A 20,228-nucleotide genomic window follows, 5' to 3' on the forward strand; every position below is an offset into this window, starting at 1 on the left:
TATTGGAGCCTATAGACATCTACTACGTAAATGCGCCACCCGCTTTGTGCTTTGCTTTCGGTTTGAAGGGTGGGGTAACTAAACTGAGGCCTAAGAACTTAAGGTGGGTGGCGCTTTTACGTTGTAGATGTCTATGGGCTCCAGTAACCACTTAACACCAGGTGGGCTGTGAGCTTGTCTACCCATCTAAGCAAAAAAAAAGATATAAGTTCTAAGGTCTCAAGTATTGTTACAACGGCTGCCCGACCCTTCAAACCGAAACGCAATTACTGCTTCACCGCAGAAATAGGCAGGGTCATATATTAAGTGTATAATCTATGGGCAGGGTGGTGGTACCTAACCGTGAGAACTCACAAGAGGTCCTACCACCAGTAATTGCGCAACTTTTTCTGTGACTTTTTGTGTGAACAAACGGCGCATCGGGAATTAAGTATTACTCGTAATAGTTCGGAACATATCGATTTTATAACTAAACCAGAAATTTATTTTAGTTGGGTACTTATTTCCGGTTCCCTATTAAACTATTAAGGCAACTTCATTTCTGTTAATTTTGCGTCACGGTGCGCGCGCATCGTAAAATTTCACTCTCATCAATTTTTCATAACACGCCTAAAGAAATATAACTTAAATAGTTTAAATTGTGTTATAAAGAAATACAAGGATGATATATTTATATTAACTGACCATGAATTGAAGTAGTTATATAACACCTCTTAACTGTCAGGCTGAACGTTAATTTTTTTTTTTTTTAATATGGCGATCAAACTCACTATCTATGATCAAACTTCACGTTTCGATACCCACTTCCAATTTAATGGCTTGATCACACGTACCGAGCAAACGGCCAAGCGCTCGGCCAAACGAAGTGGTGAGCCAGTAGCTCGGCTTCCATTCTACTTACTAGGCCGAGTGTCCACTCTCCCGCTTCCCCGGACTGTCTCGGTCGCTCACTCGGCAGGTCTTAGCGTGCACTTTCTCGCCACTCGGCCACATGATTGTTATCACGTCGCCGCGCACGCCTTTTTTGAGATATTTTTTTCTTTAAAACAACTCCAAACAAAATAACAATACACCACGTCTGCTAATATCAAATGGGACGTCGAAACAACTATAAAAATTATACAGTTATATAAACTACATCCGTGTCTGTGGAACTTGCGTTGCTCTTTTTCCGGCAATTCCTTTAATTCTTCTGATAATAGTGGAATGAGTAACTTTTTATAATTTGTAATAATCATTTTACGATCCATCATGTCCGAATTAAAGTCTAGAACTGTGTGCTTAGTGCGAGTTTCTTAACGTTCTCGATAACGTAAAAGTTAAGCCAATTTTGTATGCAATTGGAACAGCGCCCCTACCGGCAAACGTACGCAAATGATCTCATTCCATACAAATTTAATATGAGCTAGCTTTTACGCTATCGAGAACGTTAAAAAACTCGCACTAAGCACACTGAACTGAAACTGACTGTGCAGTGGACAGCTGCATTCATGTTGTCAACATGAGTCAGTCTAAAGAGTCTGTTTAACTATCTAAAGCTATTAGTAAGGAAAAAGCCAGTACTTTAGAATTATACCTGTACTTCCTTAATGGTAATAAATAAAAGACACTAAAAGTTTGGTAGCCTTATTTTTAGGAAAGCTGATGTTTAACATCAAATACAAAATTTAAAATCTTACATCTAAAATAACTCAACAGTTACTATATATATTAAACTGTTCCTCAAAATAAATAGATGTCATTGTTATGTCAAGCTTCTAAATGACTTTCATATTTACTTAACTGATCTTCTATGATTTCTGTTGTAGGACCTTTATACATTAAATTTTGTTTAGATTTTTTTACAGATAATATATATATGTTTTCTTTCCAAAATTTATCCTTTAACATATCATCATGAACATCCACAATGATAGATTTGTTCACTTTATTGTGCAATATAGACTTTCGCAATAGAATTGTTCCCCTCTTGAATATTTCTGGTTCATTGTTATAGTTTATGTTAAACTCTTGAAATAAGATTTCATTTTTATCAGCAGACACTGTCCCACTTAGACGCTTCTCAGCCTAGAATGAAACATTACTGTAAATCTTTCACTGATGCTATAGCTTAATATAAGATACAGATTGACAAATTTTCAACCTTTTGTATTAATGATATTGTGTATATGGGCTGAAGTAATGTAACACCATGATGTTTATGCTGTCAGCCCTTTTATACAGGCTGTAAAGAATTGTACACCAAAACAAAATGTCCAATAAACTCATATCGTTTAAGACAAGTAAGATACTGAAAACAGTATTCACATACATGTATCAAACATCAGTGGTCATTTAGGTAAGCTTATATTTTATGAAATAATTACAATGGATGTTAAATAACCTATGCTTATTCTATGTCCAGTCATAGATCAAGATTCATCAGTATTGTGCAAAAACTTCAGAAAAATGTATTTTTTGCAATTTATTTATCATAATTTTTTTCAGAAAGGTTCCCCTCACCCGTACACCTATAATTTAGATTGGAAGCAGTTCTGACATTAGTTATTCATTGCATGTCATAAAGAACAACAACGAACGCTTCTGTAAAATCAAATAAATATAGTATAAATTGATCTTAAATTTGAAATTGATTTACCTGCACAGGGGTCAACTGCCCCTTCAAAATTAAAGTCCAGAAGGTAGTGTTGTATAAATTATTTATGTGTACATCAGCCTGTCTCCACTTCATATAATCTATTAAATTTTCGTCACAAGGATACAAAACAATGCGCCCGTCAAAACAAGGGGGATATTTCAATGGCAGATGTTCAAAGAATTTGTTCCAGTAGAAAACATACGATGACGAAAATTTACTATTTATTGTTGTTAATAATTTTGCTGAGCGCCGTTTATACAAACAACTGTCTTTTCTAAGTACGAATGAATATTCATCACTTTGCCCAAATGATAACAAAATATCACTATATTCTTTTAAAACAGTATATGCAGCATAGTTCATCAATTTTAGAGCCCGCAAGTCGTTAGGCTTCGTAAAGTTGTGGTCGTCTGCAAATTTATGAAAGCATTTACCATCTAATCTTATAACTATCCATGTATTTGGTAACAACGAATCATCATGTTCAAATTTTTTTACGTATTCGAAGGAACTCTTTGCCATTTTAAGTACTAGGAAATTTGTGGATAAATAGTGTTTTACAATCCTGGTCGATTTTAATTTCCACATTTAAGTAAAAGCTTTACTGTATTTTCAAAACAAATGATTATTTGCCATTATGGTAACCTAGAAAGTGTATACCGGTAAAATGGGGCGATTAGGGATTGAAAGGCGAATCGGGAAAAAACCGGGAAAATCTTTCGACGCTCAATATAAGTTTTATATTCGTTGCAAAATCTTCAATTTTTTTGTAATTTAATAGTAGAATGTTGAAAGTTCACAAAACAACTCTGAATATGCATGATAATAACTGCTAACTTATAAAAAATCGCGTTTCAAATTAACTTCCTGTGGTGGTAATTATTTTAGTGCTAGAAACTTTGCTCTCTTTTATTTATTTGATAATAATAGAAGACGACTATGATTTATAAACGTTATTTAGTGTTTAAACCAGCATATATATTAAAGGTAAGTCTCAGTTGTTATTGGTTTTAATGTATTTGATTAATTAAAAATACATGTAAAAATCTGTTGTTTTTGGGGATATTGGGGACGTGTTAGGTACAAATAACAACGAAAAAGGGGTCAATTGGGATGAGAATACGTGAAATGGAAACGACCTAAGTATAAATAGGTACAGGTTTGTAGGGTTGTCTATGTAGTTATAACAATATTTTTTAAATTTGTTGGTAAAAATCTGGTTTATCGAAGCGAAATTGGGAATAAGTCTTTAGTTGAAATAGATAAGCAATTTAATATAAGTAAGTCGATTTTGCAGAGACATGTAACAAGATCAATGAAATCTCAAGGTGGACAAAAATGTCTAAGTAATACATAATAAAAGAACCCCTAAGTACTTACCAAGAACGGAGAAATATAAACCGTTTCTAAGAAAGCCCACTATATATGTATAAATATATATATATTGTTGTTACTGCACTGTCGATTGCACCTATAATTGAGGTGATGTCTGCCATGTACTTTTGTCAGTTTTTCAATTTTTTTTATTGATGATCACTTTGTTGGTGCAACTAAATAAATAAATTAATTAAAACTATATATAAAAATAAAAGTAGTGCCAACCCTAGCAAATTTCTCATTTCGTCCCAATTAACCGCAATTTTCGGGTAAATAGGGATTACACCTATTTTTGCATTTTTTGCTGAAACTGGAATGCTAGTTGCATAATTTTAAATTAGACAACAAAGATGCCCCCAAGACTCAATCATTTTGATCCTGATATAGCATTATATACATCAACAACTACCTTAAAATTGCTCATAAAGTTGGAATTTGTCCCTAATCGCCCCATTTTACGGTAATCTATGAACTTATTAAAGGTAGTAGTAGTCTGACTTTTTGGCGGGAACGCGAGGAGTGAAGTTGTATGATTTGTTTTATTTTGTCTATTTAGTGTTTCTTCAGGTTTAAATGTGTAATAATGGTGGTTTATTAACTGTTTAATATCTGTGAAAGTGCACAAATGTGGGAAAATGAAACAAAGCTGCTGGACGTAACTTCTCGGGTTCCTCCAAAAAGTCCACTGAAAAAATCTCAGTAAATGACCACCATTTTACTGCGATTAAATTTCATCTCATATCATTTCATTTCATTAAACTTCATCCCAGTTGATTAATGTCTCAAATTAATCATCTTCATTTCATTTCACTCCATATTATAATTTTTCATAAAATTAAGAATATAAAGTAAAATAAGACATGAGTTAAAGGTCTTAGTTACCAGGTCATAAAATCTCTTAAAAAAAAAAGTAGTAGTCTTATTTTTTCAAACGGAAAGGCATAGGTATCATACCATACAGCCTAATCTTTTATATATTTTTTTTATTTTATGAAATATGATACTGAAATGAAAGGAGATGAGATGATATAATATGAGATATTTTTATGGAAAATGATAATATGAAGTGAAATGAAATGAAGATGATTAATTTGAGATATTAATCAACTGGGATGGGATGAAATGAAATGAAATGTGATGAGATGATATGGGATGAAAGATAATCTCAGTAAAATGGTGGTCATTTACTGAGATTTTTTCAGTGGACTTTTTGGAGGATCCCGAAAAGTTACGTCTGGCTGCTTTGTTTCGTTTTCCTATATTTGTTGTACTGTCACAGATATTAAACAGTTAATAAACCACCGTTATTACACATTTAAATCTGAAGAAACACTAAATAGACAAAATAAAACAAATCACACAAGTTCACTCCTCGCGTTCCCGCCAAAAAGTCACTTAGTGTAAACTAGTGGTGAAGCCATAGATAATACCTACACTACTTTGAAATTCGTGAGTAGTGATTCGTTCCGATGAACTTAGATGAGTAGAGATTGTAAGTTTCGTTATAAGGGGAGAAAAAAAAGAAACATAATGCAGAGGACAACAAGACGCCGGAGGGACCTTGCCGCCGGGCGTCATCCCGTGGACTACTGAAGCCCTCGTATTAAGTTTAAGTATATATGTCGATGGAGTGCGCCGAACACGCATACGAACCCCCCTCTCAGTCCTCCCTGCATCATTTCACCCCTGCTTTTCATGGCAGGGAGCTTCTGCCCGGGCAGTGAGTGGGATTCGCCCCGAGGCATGTTTCGTGCCCCCGTAAGGGGGTGCGATGACCCGTCTTGCTTACGCGTCAGCCGTTCGAGAACTGTCACTGAGCATATAAGCATTCTTTGACCCCATCCCTATTCTTCAAACTCTCTAACAGAATTTATGCCAATTTTATATTACTTATTGCACGTTTATTGCTTAGCATTTGAAATGACCGACGAACATTTGATTGAGTTGGTAAAAGGATATCCTGTTCTATATGACATGAATTTATCTATATACAGGGATCATACAATAAGAAATAATGTATGGGGAGAAATTCGTCGTCGTTTAAGTATCATTTATGTATCCAAAATTTGCATCAAATCTTCTTCAAAGCCTTCATCTGACTCATTATTTATTAAATCCATAGAACATAACCATACAATTCCACTGCTGCTAGCTAACTGTTTTAGAAATTGCTAGTATTTCGTGGTGTCGCGTGTTGGTATTGTACACAGTGCTTACGAGGGCTGCACTAAAAGTATCGGGAATGGAATATTTCCACTGTTCCCGTCATATTAAAATCTTTAATTGAAAACTCCTTGGTTTTAAAAATCGAATACCATTTATTTATTTAAAAAAAGATTCTCAGTCTTGTCACGAGGTTTTGTCAAACTTGTTTAGTCGTTGAGAAAATGGAATTGACTCGAGAAAATTCAAGAGCGATGATTTATTATGACTTTCGAAGTGGTTTAACACAAAAACAGTGTGTTGACCGGATGATTTCTGCATTTGGTGATGAAGCCCCATCCAAAACCACAATTTATCGCTGGTTTGCTGAGTTTCAACGTGGACGTGTCAAGCTCAGTGATGATCCCCGTCAAGGTCGTCCAAAAACTGCAGTCACCCAAGAAAACGTTGATGCTGTGCGTAAGCTGATTGAGGAAGATCGACATGTGACATACCGCGAAATTCAGGCAACTTTAGACATTGGCATGAGTCAAATACAAATAATCTTGCATGAACAATTAGGTGTAAAAAAGTTGTTTTCCCGATGGATACCGCATTCGCTCTGTGAAGAGCAAAAAGTGGCTCGCGTTACTTGGTGCGTCAGAACTCTCGAAAGATTCCACGCAGGATCCTCAAATGCTGTATACAACATTGTATCAGGTGACGAATCCTGGATATACGCGTACGAACCCGAAACAAAAAACCAGTCACGAGTTTGGGTGTTCGAAAATGAGTTAAAGCCAACAAAAATTGTTCGTTCACGGAGTGTTGCAAAAAAAATGGTGGCCACGTTTGTCTCCAAAACCGGCCATGTTACGACTATTCCTCTTGAGGGACAAAGAACGGTTAATGCAGAATGGTATGCTAGCATTTGTTTGCCACAGGTCGTTTCTGAACTCCGTAAAGAGAACTGCAACCGCCGCATCATCCTCCATCACGACAATGCGAGTTCTCACACCGCGCACAGAACAAAAGAGTTTTTAGAGCAAGAAAACATAGAATTATTAGACCATCCGCCGTAAAGCCCCGACCTAAGCCCTAATGATTTCTATACTTTTCCTAAAATAAAGAATAAATTGCGTGGACAGAGATTTTCATCACCTGAAGAAGCTGTGGACGCCTACAAAACGGCCATTTTGGAGACCCCAACTTCCGAATGGAATGGTTGCTTCAATGATTGGTTCCATCGTATGGAAAAATGTGTCAAATTTCGCGGAGAATACTTCGAAAAGCAATATATACATTTTTAAATAGTAATTATAATAAAACAATGTTTTCAAGACATAGCATAAAAATATAATAATGATAGATGGTAAAAATGACAATGTGTTCGAAGTATATTTCAAATAATGGAATATGGAAAAGAAGGTTACAACATTCCTCCCCATCTACATCTCGTTGATCAGACGGCGGGGTGCCTGTATACGTCGATTACTTCGACGCGGAGCAAATGGCACAGGAGTGGAGACCGGAGCAGGTGAGGAGTATAACTTCGAATGCTGTGAAGGTGAATTTGGAGAAATTTGTACATTTGTAGGTGACTGCGGTGTAGGTAATGGTACTGCTGCCGAATTCTTGTTTTTAGTTAGCCTTTCGTTAATTGTTGTTTCCATTCCAATGTCTGGAGAAGCAGTCGCCGGCAGCATAGAAGAATGCGCCCTTTCATTCCTCGGGGTTTCTAAGGTGGAGGACTCGCGTGGCCTGATGTGATCAGCGTGTCTTCGTTTTTCTAGTCCTCCTGGTGTTGAAACAATATATGAATATTTATGTTTTCGGGATGTAATTACCGCTGGTTCCCATATTTTATCATTGCGTGTTTTAATATATACTTGGTCACTTGGTCGGTAACTCGGTGATGTGGTACGAATGTTTTCTTTTACTTGTAAATACTGCATTAATCTTCTTTTGTCTGGCCGAATGTTGGAAAGTATGCAATTCAATTGTCGTCCAAACATCATCTCAGCTGGAGATTTACCAGTGGACGAGTGCGGAGTGTTTCTGTATGTAAACAAAAATTCTAATAGTCGGCGCTCGAGATTTGTGTTGTCTACCGATGCCATTCTATTTTTGAATGTTCTGACTAAACGTTCTGCCAGCCCATTTGTCCGAGGATGATATGGAGATGATGTGACATGTAAAATAGATTGTTTTGTGCAATCTTCTTTAAATTCATAAGATGTAAATTGAGGTCCATTATCGGATATAATCATTTTTGGTAAGCCAAATGTACAAAATATGTTATCTAATGTAAGACAAAGTGATCTGGTGTTAATGTGTTTCATCGGTCGTATTTCCACCCATTTGGAGAGAGCGTCGCACAATACCAACCAATACGATCCTTCGAACGGTCCAGCAAAGTCGATATGGATTCTCTCCCATACTTCTTCTGGTATGGACCAGGAAAATACAGGAAGTTCAGGATTACAAGGGCGGTTCTGTTGGCATCTGGTACATTTCTTGACAAATAATTCTATGTCTTCGTCAAGGTTAGGCCACCAAACATAGTAACGTGAAAGTGCTTTCATAGCAGAAATGCCAGGATGTCCTCGATGAAGGTATGTAAGAATGGCTTTTCGGAGTACTGTAGGTATAACGATGCGTCCTTGCCTCATGAGTATCTTATTCTCAACAGATAATTCAGTCCGGTTTCTGTAGAATGGTTTCATTTCTGGATTGTATTCTGATTCTCTCCAGCCGGTTTTTAAATTTTGACAAACTTTTGTGAGTATATGATCCTTTGAAGTTGTTTTCATAAGTAACTGTTCTGATAGATTAAGGCCAGTCATTCGAGTGCTCAAAAGACGTAGATCTATTTTATGTACAAGCCCTTCTGTCTCGGAGGGTTCAGTTTCAGGGTTTGGTAATCTGGAAAGGCAATCAGCTAATGTGTTATTTTCACCTTTCCTGTAGTCAATGTCATATTGATAACTTCCCACTACTAGGGCCCATCTTACCAATCGGTTATTGGCTAGTTTAGGAAGGTTGCGGTGTGCACCCATAATATGTATAAGAGGCTTATGGTCCGTAACTAGATTAAATTTCGTTCATCTCAAGTACTGATCAAATTTTTTTATACCAAATACTATTGCTAAAGCTTCACGATCAATAACGGAATATTTCATTTCCGCTGGTCGTAGTTTCCTTGAAGCAAAAGCAATTGGTTGTTCTATGTTCGAGTCCTTGTGGAATAATACTGCACCCAATCCCTTTTCGGAAGCGTCACATGCTAAATAAAGGGGACGTTTCTCGTCAAATGCAATTAATGATTGTGAAGAAGCTATGCATTTCTTTGTATCTTCAAATATTCTGTTTTCATGATCAGTCCAACGCCATCTATTTTTTTCACTAGTTAGATCGTGAAGATCCGAACAAATCCCGTGAAGATGTGGTACAAACCGTTCGTAAAAGTTAACTAGTCCTAAAAATGATCGTAGTTCTTTTGCATTACACGGTGCTGGGGCCTTAGTTATGGCATCAATTTTAGATTTGGTTGGGTGGATGCCATGTTTATCTATTATGTGACCTAGGTATTCCATCTGATTCTGTAAGAAATTACATTTCTTTAAGTTAACTTTTAGGCCAGCGTTTTGTAAGCGATCGAATACAATAGATAAAGTTTGTAAATGTTCTGAAAGATCTTTCCCTGCTATAGCTATGTCGTCAAAATATACAGCTACATTGGTGATATCGCCAAGCAGTTGATCCAGAAAATGTTGAAAAATTGAAGGAGCAGTCGATATTCCAAAAGGCATTCTATTGTATTCGAAATACCCTTTATGGGTTGAGAACGTCAAGTACTTTTTCGAATCTGGTGCTATTTCAAATTGTAAGTATGCGTCTTTAAGGTCTATTTTTGAAAATAATTTACCGTTTGCGAGATTTTGGCGTAGTTGATCGAAAATTGGAACTGGGTGTAGATGTTTAATAAGTACTGGATTAAGTGTAGTTCTGTAGTCTCCACATATCCTAACTTCCCCTGTAGATTTCAAAATGTTAACTGTGGGTGTAGCCCATTCAATAGGTGTAACATTAGGATCTACTTTTTCCACAATCCCTTCTGAGATCAGACGATCTAACTCCCTTTCTATATTCTTTTTCATGCTGAATTTTATAGGCCGTGCAGGAAGGTGGATCGGTTCAGCTTCTGGTTTGACATGTATGTTTACGTAATAATTGTTAACTTTTCCTAGTTTTCCATCAAAGAGTTGTACATGTTTATCCAATATTTGTTTGAGTCATAGGTGTTGATGTTTTAATGGAGTATACTGGTTTTGGAAATTCCATTTCAAAAACTTCACTCCAATGTAAACCAAATAACATTGGTTTGGCATTTTTCATTACGACCACAGGTAGAAGTTTTTGCAGTCCGTCGACTTCGACTGTTACTTTTGTAATTCCCTTTGTTTATAAGTTGGTGTTACCGTAGGCCTTAAGTTTCGGGGCGGGTTGTAAAGATGGTGATCCTAATTTTTTCCATAATGTCGTGTTTATTATTGAATACGCAGAGCCGGGGTCCCAATCCATAGTGCAAGGTATGTCATTGATGCGTACATCGATTTGTTTGCATTCTCTCTTACGTGTACCCAAGACGCTGCAGATAACTTCATTATCGCTCTCTTCCTCGTTATTACTGATAGATGATGATGAAGTTGAGGACTTATGATGTCTTGTTATTTTTTTAACTGATTTTCGGCTCCCTTTTGTATAGCTGATGTATGCCCGTCCAGACTTAATGCAACAACTCTCAAAGTGTGCCTTCGTGTTACATTCTTTACAAATATGGTCCTTGGCTGAACACTGTGATAGGCTGTGCCGTTCTTTCTTTCCACAGCGTAAACAATGCATTGGATTTAATTTTCGTGTTGTATTTTGATGTAATGGTACGGTTTTGGTTTTGCTCCTATTTATTTTTTTAATACTTGTTCGTGGTGTGTCTTGTTCTGCCTGTTCTCTTGATTGAGAGATTGTAAAAATTTGTTGAAAGGTTACTTCTCTTGGTATTCCGTCTACCATTTGAATTAAATCAGGCCATTTTTGTTTCAAGTCGGTTTCTAAATCTGGATGATTCAATCCAGTGGCAAAGCGGTCACGTAATTGTCGTTCCAGGAAGTCATTAGCGTAGCCACAATCCCGACTAAGACTTTTTAATCTGTTTGCATAGTGCTCCATCGTCTCATTTTGTTCTCTAGTGCAATTCCAAAATTCTGTTAAGGCTCTATATCTCGTCGTTTTTATGCGATAGAGGTCTAATAATTTGTTACAAATTTCGCTGTCTGTAGCTATATCGAAATCAGGCGTTAAAGCTACTTTTAATTCGTGGAATATCTCTGGTGTTAGTAAATTCAGAAGCAAATCTTTCTGTAAGTCGCTGTTATTGATATCAAGAATTTTGCATTTGTTTTCGAAAAAATCAATGTAATCGTCAATTCTGAATGTATCTGGGTTGTATTTATCCATATTGAAATTTTTGATTATACTTATCTTGTTATCCGTATCATGTTTTGTAAAAGAGTCGTTCGTCACGCTCTTGGCTGTTGTATTGCAAGCTGCTGGTACCAACAACTTCAAGATTTGTAAAATCTGTTCTTGCTGGTTTTGTTGTGCATGTAAAAATAATGCGAATTGTTCATCGTTCATCTTAATTTCTTTTAACTCGTCGCCAATATAATAAAACAATGTTTTCAAGACATAGCATAAAATATAATAATGATAGATGGTAAAAATGACAATGTGTTCGAAGTATATTTCAAATAATGGAATATGGAAAAGAAGGTTACAACAAGTACGAAAAAAAATATTATATTGAAAAAAAAAGCTGTGATGAGCGCAATGGTAATAAGTAGTCGTAGATTCGACTGCTACTTAGGGCAAACATTCCTACACTGAACAGGTTTGTTTTCTTTTTATATAAGATATTATTGCATTATGGAGGGTAGAACTAAGGAATACCATCTAGTATAATAAGAAGGGTCGGCTGAAAGGGAATCAGTTAAGGTGGTGCCATAGTAGCTAGTGGAGAGATTTAAAAAAAAAGCATCATAAGCTACCACACTTAGGCTCTGTTCCGATATGCAATCTAGCATACTTCCGTCTGCATAAAACTGCTTCATATCGTTTCTATTTCCTACATTAGCGCTATTTTGATCAGTCTTCGAAGTATTTTGTTGCAGTTTACAGGTTTACTTTCACTATTTGTCCCCTAAACAAGATGATGCTTCTTACCTTTGCATTATAATTTTTATCATTGTAATTTTATTGCTATGCAATTAATATTAGCTTTGTTAACAGTTTAGTATTTAGGAAAGTCCACAAACGTGGGAAACAGCTGAACGTGGCTTTTCAGATTCCCACCGAATGATCCAAATCAATTTCACTAAACAAACTTCCACTTCATTTTTACAGCTTCGTCTTTTTCTAAATGAATTTGGTGTACGGACCATGTTCCCTCTGTTAACGCCTGTCAAGTTGAAAAAAAAAAACCTGTGGTCGCCCCTTAAAGTTAGTATGGTACCGTACATCTATAAATCATATAACGTAGTGCATATGTCATCAGGTTTGAGCCCCGTGAGCTCACCTACAAAAGTTAGGGTTACGCTGATATAGCCTCTCAAGGCTCTCAGCTAAGGTAGGAAAAAAAAAAAAAAAAAGTGATTACTTGCTCAGTGTCGTACATATACCGTAGAGGTAAGGAGAATCGTCTCATATGGGAGAAGCTTAAAAAAGTGTCTTACTTTCAGCACTAAATAACTGTTCAAAAATCCTCCAAAATGGCGCTAGCATAGGCACAGGGTATGATACAATGAAGTAGGAAACCTATCTATGGTATGATATTAATTGAGCAGTTGTTAACTGATTGAAGTATGTGCTGAGTTAGGAAATTAAATATATTTAATGATTAGAGTAGTTAGTGACAGTATAATATACAAGACCTCAAATGTTCACGTAGTCCAAGCTAATTTCGTCAATATAACCTAAAATTATTGCTACCTTCCATACCATACCTCTACCCTACCCTCCATATTTAAACTGGAGTGCTTACTTTGTTTGACCTAAAAACTAAAAATATACTTTATGTCTGTGGTTTAGTTTATTTTTAAATATCAATAGATGTAAGGAAAAACGGTCTGAAAAGAGAATGATTTAGTTAAGTGGTAGTGTCCCTGTCGCACATATTATGCCGGCCAACCCCTTTGCGCTCCTACACTTGTTTTCGAATGTCTCACGAATTTCTCCTCTTTTTTAATTCGTCAATAGAATATTGAAGAGAAAAAGAGTTTTGAATTCTTTCCCAGACATCATTAACAGCCATGCTGTTTTTATGGGATTTCTTTTGATGAAGATACGCTACACAGTAGACGTCACGATTTATAAAAATAGCGAAACGTCCGTTGCCTTCGCAATCCTGGGCGCAACTGGTCACACGAATGTGTGGGAGACTACGCGAAGGATCGCGGTTCGCGCGCTTTGATGTCTGTTAAAAAACCGACACAGCTTGGAAAACCACGAATGTAGCGAAAACTTTGCATAATCATTAGCAAACATAGATTATACACTTAATAGCAAATGTCGTCCTACACTTGCGGGTTTGCGTATTCGTGCGCATGTGAGTGACCGGTATTACACACAAAAAGCAGTGTTGCTAACTTAGTGGATTTTCTACAAAATCTGGTGATTTGGGCTCCTGTCCTAGTTATTAAAAACGGCTTTTAGTGATTAGTGGATTTTCTAGTAGTTATGATAATAATATATCTAAATACATATTATTTTAACGGCTATCTTATGAATACGATGTGACTTAAACTTAACTAGAAAATGTTACGACAACTTAGAATTTCCATCAAACGTCAAAAATTCAATTGGTTCATAAGAAACCTACATAAGTGAAAAATATTGGTGAAATGATTTTTCTGATGATGACATTTTATTAAAATAAATTATATAAGAAATATAAATATATTGATGTTTAATAGAACATCATATATCAATAAAGCTCCTGAACAAAATTTTTATTGTTCTATAATAATAAGAAGAATAATAAGAACTTAAACATAATGGAAAATTTAATGGTAGGTACGTAGATTTCTGATGGTTTTCATGTGGAATCTGGTGGGAAGCCAGATTAATTGTTGGCAGCATCGAAAAAGAGCCATGAATGGGACTTTTTGGCGGGAACGCGAGGAGTGAAGTTGTGTGATTTGTTTTATTTTGTCTATTTAGTGTTTCTTCAGGTTTAAATGTGTAATAACGGTGGTTTATTAACTGTCTAATAACTGTGAAAGAGCACAAATGTGGGAAAATGGAACAAAGCTGGACGCTGGACGTCACTTCTCGGGATCCTCCAAAAAGTCAAATGAAAAAGTCTCAGTAGATGACCACCATTTTACTGAGATTATATTTCATCCCATATCATCTAATCTCATTTCATTTGGTTTCATCCCAGTTGATTAATGTCTCAAATTAATCATCTTCATTTCATTTCATCATTTTTCATAAAAATAGTAAATAAATGACTTAAAGGTCTTAGTTACCAGGTCATAAAATCTTTAAAAAAAATACAAGCAATGAATGGATAAAAACAAATATGGCGTCTATTTACGTTTGTAGTTCGAAGCTATATGACACTGTTACAGTTTGTGGCTTGTTTTTTTTCGAAAATCGTGAGAGTTTCCGTGTAATCATGGTAAACACTTGTATTGTAAGTGGTTGTAAGCGAGAATCCTATCCAGGCTGTGGAATATCTTTCCATAGGTATAATAACCGGCAAACTTCTTGAGTATTTGTCGACGTAGTGGGGGTAAGTTTGCGCATGGTACACTCACGTGCAAAAACATTACTTACTCTGCGTCATAATGCTATTAAATTATTAAAATCAACATATGTATTTATTTATATATTTATTAGAACATCAACAAAACATATAGGTTAATAATTGTAATAATTTAATCTTGGGGTAAAATAGATATTCCTTCTATTAAGTCAAAACTAGAGCTGTTGCCAGGTCTTGGTTCAGTTGAAGCGAAGCTGGTATTTGTAATTTTTTTTTCGTTATCATAATCTTGACCATCATCATCATCACTGTTTTCATCACCCGAGTCGCTATCATCGTGATGAGTCGACATAGGGCTCATCGGCGTAGTTTACAACTCTGTCGATTCGGTCTTCTTTTTTGTCTATAATTAATTATTTTTTGAAGATATTCGATTCGTAGTAATCGAATGTTACTTTTTTCATTTACCAGCTTCCGATTATTTTCTGTTCTTTTTTTCCATCTGAAGCCTAGCTCTTTCATAATCCGTCGTAAGCTTAATTCCGAGCCATTAAAATTTATATCTTCTTTAAATTTTTCGAAGCCTTTCTACGGTACGGAGTTTCGCTGCTTGTTATGTAGTTATTATGATTACATCTTTTTATTACAGATTGAACGAAACTATCCATTCCGGTAACTTTCTTCTTCCCTGATCTTTTCTTACCCGGAGTCCGAAACACGGCGAGCAAGCCAGAGCCTTTAGCTTCGTTAATAATGCACCTAACAGTACTCACTGATGTTTTTGTTGCTTCCGAAGTCTGTTTTAATTTTTCCATATCATTCTTCCCATGTTTTATAAAGAAGCAATATACGTCGTACACAAATTTTCTACCCTTTCTTTTAAGTACTACACCAGTTTGTCACGGCATAGTGTATGTTTTATAAAAAATCAACAAACACTCAACAAATAGCAATGGCAACAAAGTCCACAAGCAATTATAACAAATAACTTAACGATTAATAACGATAGACTTTCCACTGTACGCAAGCGTACTTTTGGGAGCAAGCGGAATGAGGGCGCAGTGCGGGACGCAGGGTTCGACTGATCTACCAATAACGCGCTCGATACGATTTCCCCTGCCGTCGCGCCTCACCCTCACCACCAAAGTGATCTAAAATTCGGTTCTGCGCAGTCAAGGTCATTTGCTCACGAAGTTTGCCGATTACTATAAGATTCATTGATTAATTTTTAGTGTGAGCATAAATTTTTAAAATATGAGATGTTTTTTTATTATTATATTTAATATAATTTGTCTTGTAAATTGTGCTTAATCTATGTCATGTACTAAATTTGAAAAATCAATCGTGAAAAACTATAATTTTGCAATGTAAGAGCCATCACGTGGTATATTTTTTACTTTTTTTTATTGCATTGAATAGCGTCGCACGCAAGCATGTACATAATTTGTCTGAAGTTAAGCGATACAACCGCTTATGGACAGAAGTAAAACCAACCGACACCATGTATTACAAAGCAATGCTTTGCATTCCACTGTGCTTAGACATGACATAATATGTTAAGTCTCAATATGTCCACTAGTTGCTCTGGATACAATGTCCCTCAAACTGCAACACAACAGTGCATATATACTGCTATTTGGCGTGAGAAATAGCTGTTTTTTTTTTGTTTTTTCATAGAGTGTAAACCACAAATATCAACCGGTTGTTAAGGCATTGTCACAATTTCGTGTCCTGTTTTCAGGATTCCAGCTAATGAAAAACAGAGGGCTTTGTGGATTACTTCCATGAATCTGGACAGTAATATGTCAAAATTTGCATGCGTTTGTAGTTTGCATTTTAATCAAGATGACTATTTAACAGAAACTAAGAAAAAGTTAAAACCAGAAGCGGTTCCTTCAGTATTCCCTAAGGTAATAAAATGTTAGTTTTTTGCCTTTTTTAATATAATATGACTAGCGACCCGCCCTCGCTTCGCTTCGGAAACATTAAAACACACATGAAACCAAAAAAAAAAAAAAAAAAAAGTAGCCTATGTTCATCAGGGACAATGTCGGCTTCTAATGGAAAAAGAATTTTTCAAATCGGTCCAGTAGTTTCGGAGCCTATTCGAAACAAACAAACAAACAAATCTTTCCTCTTTATAATATTAGTATAGATATCTTACTACATAGTATTGCGATATGTTAGAGTTAGCTTAGCCAAGTTACTGTTCTGTATATCAAACAATTAAGCTCAAGTATTTCTATGTAATATAATCTCAGAATAATGACAAGAAACGTTCACAGTGTGCACACTTATGAGACAGAGTGATTCAGCGCTTTTTTTACTGCAATGAAAGGCGAGACGAGCATGCCGTTCGCTTGATGATAAGCGATACGACCGCTCATGGATAGCAGCATAACCAAACAACACCATGAATTACAAAGCAAAGCTTGGCATTTCACTGCACTCGCCATCCTGAGACATATGATCTTAAGTCTCAATACACATAGTTACTCTGGCCACAAAGTTTTTGAAACCGGAAAACAACCGTGCATTTACACTGCTGTTTGGCGGAAGAACTAAAAATTGCGATGATACCCGATAGACCTTTCACATATAAGGGACAGACCGCCATTAAATATGCTTTACGGCTGTATCATTCAAAACACTGCATCCGAGTATTGTTCCATATACCCGTTGCGGTACATATTTCCCCAAGATATATAAATATTTACAACTAAAAACACCAGGAGGAAATACCTGTCATATTTTTGTCATTAATATCGCTGTGCTCTCGTGTGGTATACTTTTATGTTTAATCTGTCAGGACTTTCATTGTTGATAGGCCAATATTGGTCTGTCTGAGTCTGAGTCTGAGATTATTGTATAGATCTTATCGAGTTTGAGTCCTAATTTGAGAGGTTTATGTGTACTGTGGATGGCATGTACATGGTGTAGTGAATTTAATTAACAACCAATCCTATGATTTTCATTCAATTATTTGTAATTTGAGCACCTGTAAAGTTGCAAAAGATTTCAATCCTATCAAAAATTTCAAGAAAACTATGTAATAGCGTTACATATCAAGCCTTTTATGTTTCAGGTATTTCAAGGAAGCAAGAAAACTACAGTTTTAAGTATTCAAAACATGGAACTAGAATCTTCTATACAGCCTTCAACTTCCAGCGATATCACACATGCAGGAACTTCTTGCGAACGAGGAGGATCTTCTAGTAAATATGATGTTGGAGTTTCTGGAGAAGTGTCCTCTAGAAAGGTCAAACAAGAGGAAACAAGTACTCAGATGCAAGAAATAAAAAATACCCCGAGAAAAGCAAAATCACGACGAGATGTTAAGGTTTTGAAACAAAAACTTAAAAGGCGCGAAATAAAGATTGGAAATTTAAAATCGATTTTAAATTTATTGAAGAAAAATTCGAAATTTTAATGATACTCATGGTCCACTTAGTTATTGATTAAAATAAATTGTGTATTTCATTGGAAAAACAGAATTTACCATAAAATAGAAGAAATATTATACTACAAGACTACCGAAAAACAACTAAACTTAGTGTTTTGTGTTATGTGTATTGACTTGTCATTTAAGAGTTATTTATAATAATTATCTACATATTACAAATAAACGAATTTTAGTTCATTTCATTTTTATAGCCAGGCACCATTAATCAAATAGTTAACTTCGTTAATCGTTAATCTGATACAAAAGAAGTTAGCTTCGTTAAACGTTAAAGCGTTACATTTCGGACGAATTAACGCAAGTTAATGTTAGTCGTTAATTCGTTAATATGTGTACAATTGCACCTTTATATCGTTGCGTCAATGAACTTATAAAACTTGTTAGCTTAGGTTCTGGAAGTGAACAGGCTAGGAATAAAACAAAATACTTGTATAATTCAAATGAGTAATAATCGTCCGGCACAAGATGCATATTCTCCTTCATGAACATTAACATGTTGAAGTTCTCGTCTGAAAGCGAGGCTCGTTTTGGTGTTAAAATGTCTTTACCCGTGGAACAAAAACGCTCAACTGCAGCGCTTGTTTTTTTTTTTCCTACCTAAGCTGATAGCCTTGAGAGGCTATTTCAGCGTAACCTTAACTAGTAGGTGAGCTCACGGGACTCAAGCCGGAGTGATGCTAACACTGACCCTAGCAAGAGCAGTGCTTCGCAGAATCTACCACCGGATCGGAAACGCGACCCACTGAGAAGATCCAGCGAGAAACTCAATGGGCTGTGTCTGTGCGTTAATTTGCTCGTCGAGCCCTTCGTCCCAAGCGACGGGTTCGACGAGCGAATTAACTCATGGACAGCAGTATTGTATTTAATGAAAAGATTTATGTATATCTGTTCCCCGAGGAATGCAGCATCGTTGATCAGCAAAATATATCTAGTTTCTTCTTTGTTTCACTCGCTGCCACGCGCCGCGCCGTAACTATTCGGCATTGGATTAACGATTAACGGACTTCTGCATATTATTAACGGAAGTGAACATGTCCGTTAACATTTTCAAAAGTTAATCTGTTAATCAAAATGTTAACTTCTTTAATTAACGATTGACGGATTAACGAGTTAATGCCTAGCTATGTTCTTTTTATTACGTATTGTGTTTTATTTCCTAAAATGTAACTAGTCATAATACAATCAATTTTAAAACGATTGAACACGTGAACGTAGGAAATGAGCACCCGATACGCGCAGACCATGTGTATTGCAGTGTGTCACAGCCGAATATGCAAATGCTATTCAAATATTAATTTGCTTTTAACATCGGTCACTCACATTCGCACGAATACGTAAACCCGCAAGTGTACCCGACTTTTGCAAATGATTATGCAAAGTTTTCGCTACATTCGTTGTTTTCCAAGCTGTGTCGGTTTTTTAACAGACATCAAAGCGCGCGAACCGCGAACTTTCGCGTAGTCTCCCACACATTCGTTTGCCCAGTTGCGCCGACGATTGCGAAGGTAACGGACGTGTCACCATTTTCATAGTTCGTGACGTCTACTGTGTAGCGTATCTTCATCAAAAGAAATCCCATAAAAACAGCATGGCTGTTAATGATGTCTGGGAAAGAATTCAAAACTCTTTTTCTCTTCAATGTTCTATTGACGAATTAAAAAGGAGGACAAATTCGTGAGACATTCGTAAACAAGTGTAGGAGGAAGCGCAAACGGGTTCGCAAATTGAGTACCGAACCCATTTGCACAGCCGCTAAGTTTGCGAATGAATGTTTGACGGCCCAC

At 36.1% G+C, this 20,228-nt stretch overlaps 2 protein-coding genes across 3 annotated transcripts; one reads left to right on the forward strand and one right to left on the reverse strand.

The window, feature by feature from the left end:
• Nucleotides 1-1,613: 1,613 nt before the first annotated feature.
• On the reverse strand, nucleotides 1,614-4,479 carry THG (tRNA-histidine guanylyltransferase). Its single transcript, XM_028181557.2, has 2 exons — nucleotides 2,639-4,479; nucleotides 1,614-2,067 (listed from the first exon to the last, which is right to left on the reverse strand). The coding sequence occupies exons 1-2, from the start codon at nucleotides 3,224-3,226 to the stop codon at nucleotides 1,750-1,752; spliced, it is 906 nt and encodes a 301-aa protein (XP_028037358.2). The 5' UTR covers nucleotides 3,227-4,479; the 3' UTR covers nucleotides 1,614-1,749.
• Nucleotides 4,480-14,780: 10,301 nt separating this feature from the next.
• LOC114248391 (uncharacterized) lies at nucleotides 14,781-18,634 on the forward strand. 2 transcript variants are annotated; one of them, XM_028181605.2, is made up of 3 exons: nucleotides 14,781-14,965; nucleotides 16,726-16,894; nucleotides 18,070-18,634. In XM_028181605.2, the coding sequence occupies exons 1-3, from the start codon at nucleotides 14,799-14,801 to the stop codon at nucleotides 18,412-18,414; spliced, it is 681 nt and encodes a 226-aa protein (XP_028037406.2). In that variant the 5' UTR covers nucleotides 14,781-14,798; the 3' UTR covers nucleotides 18,415-18,634. The 2 variants fall into 2 exon arrangements, with proteins under 2 accessions (XP_028037406.2, XP_089596455.1); XM_089740329.1 differs by lacking the exon at nucleotides 14,781-14,965 and adding an exon at nucleotides 14,972-16,351.
• The last annotated feature ends 1,594 nt before the right edge of the window (nucleotides 18,635-20,228 follow it).

This window comes from Bombyx mandarina, chromosome 04, assembly GCF_030267445.1.
Source record: "Bombyx mandarina strain Sakado chromosome 04, ASM3026744v2".
Lineage (NCBI taxonomy): Eukaryota > Metazoa > Arthropoda > Insecta > Lepidoptera > Bombycidae > Bombyx > Bombyx mandarina.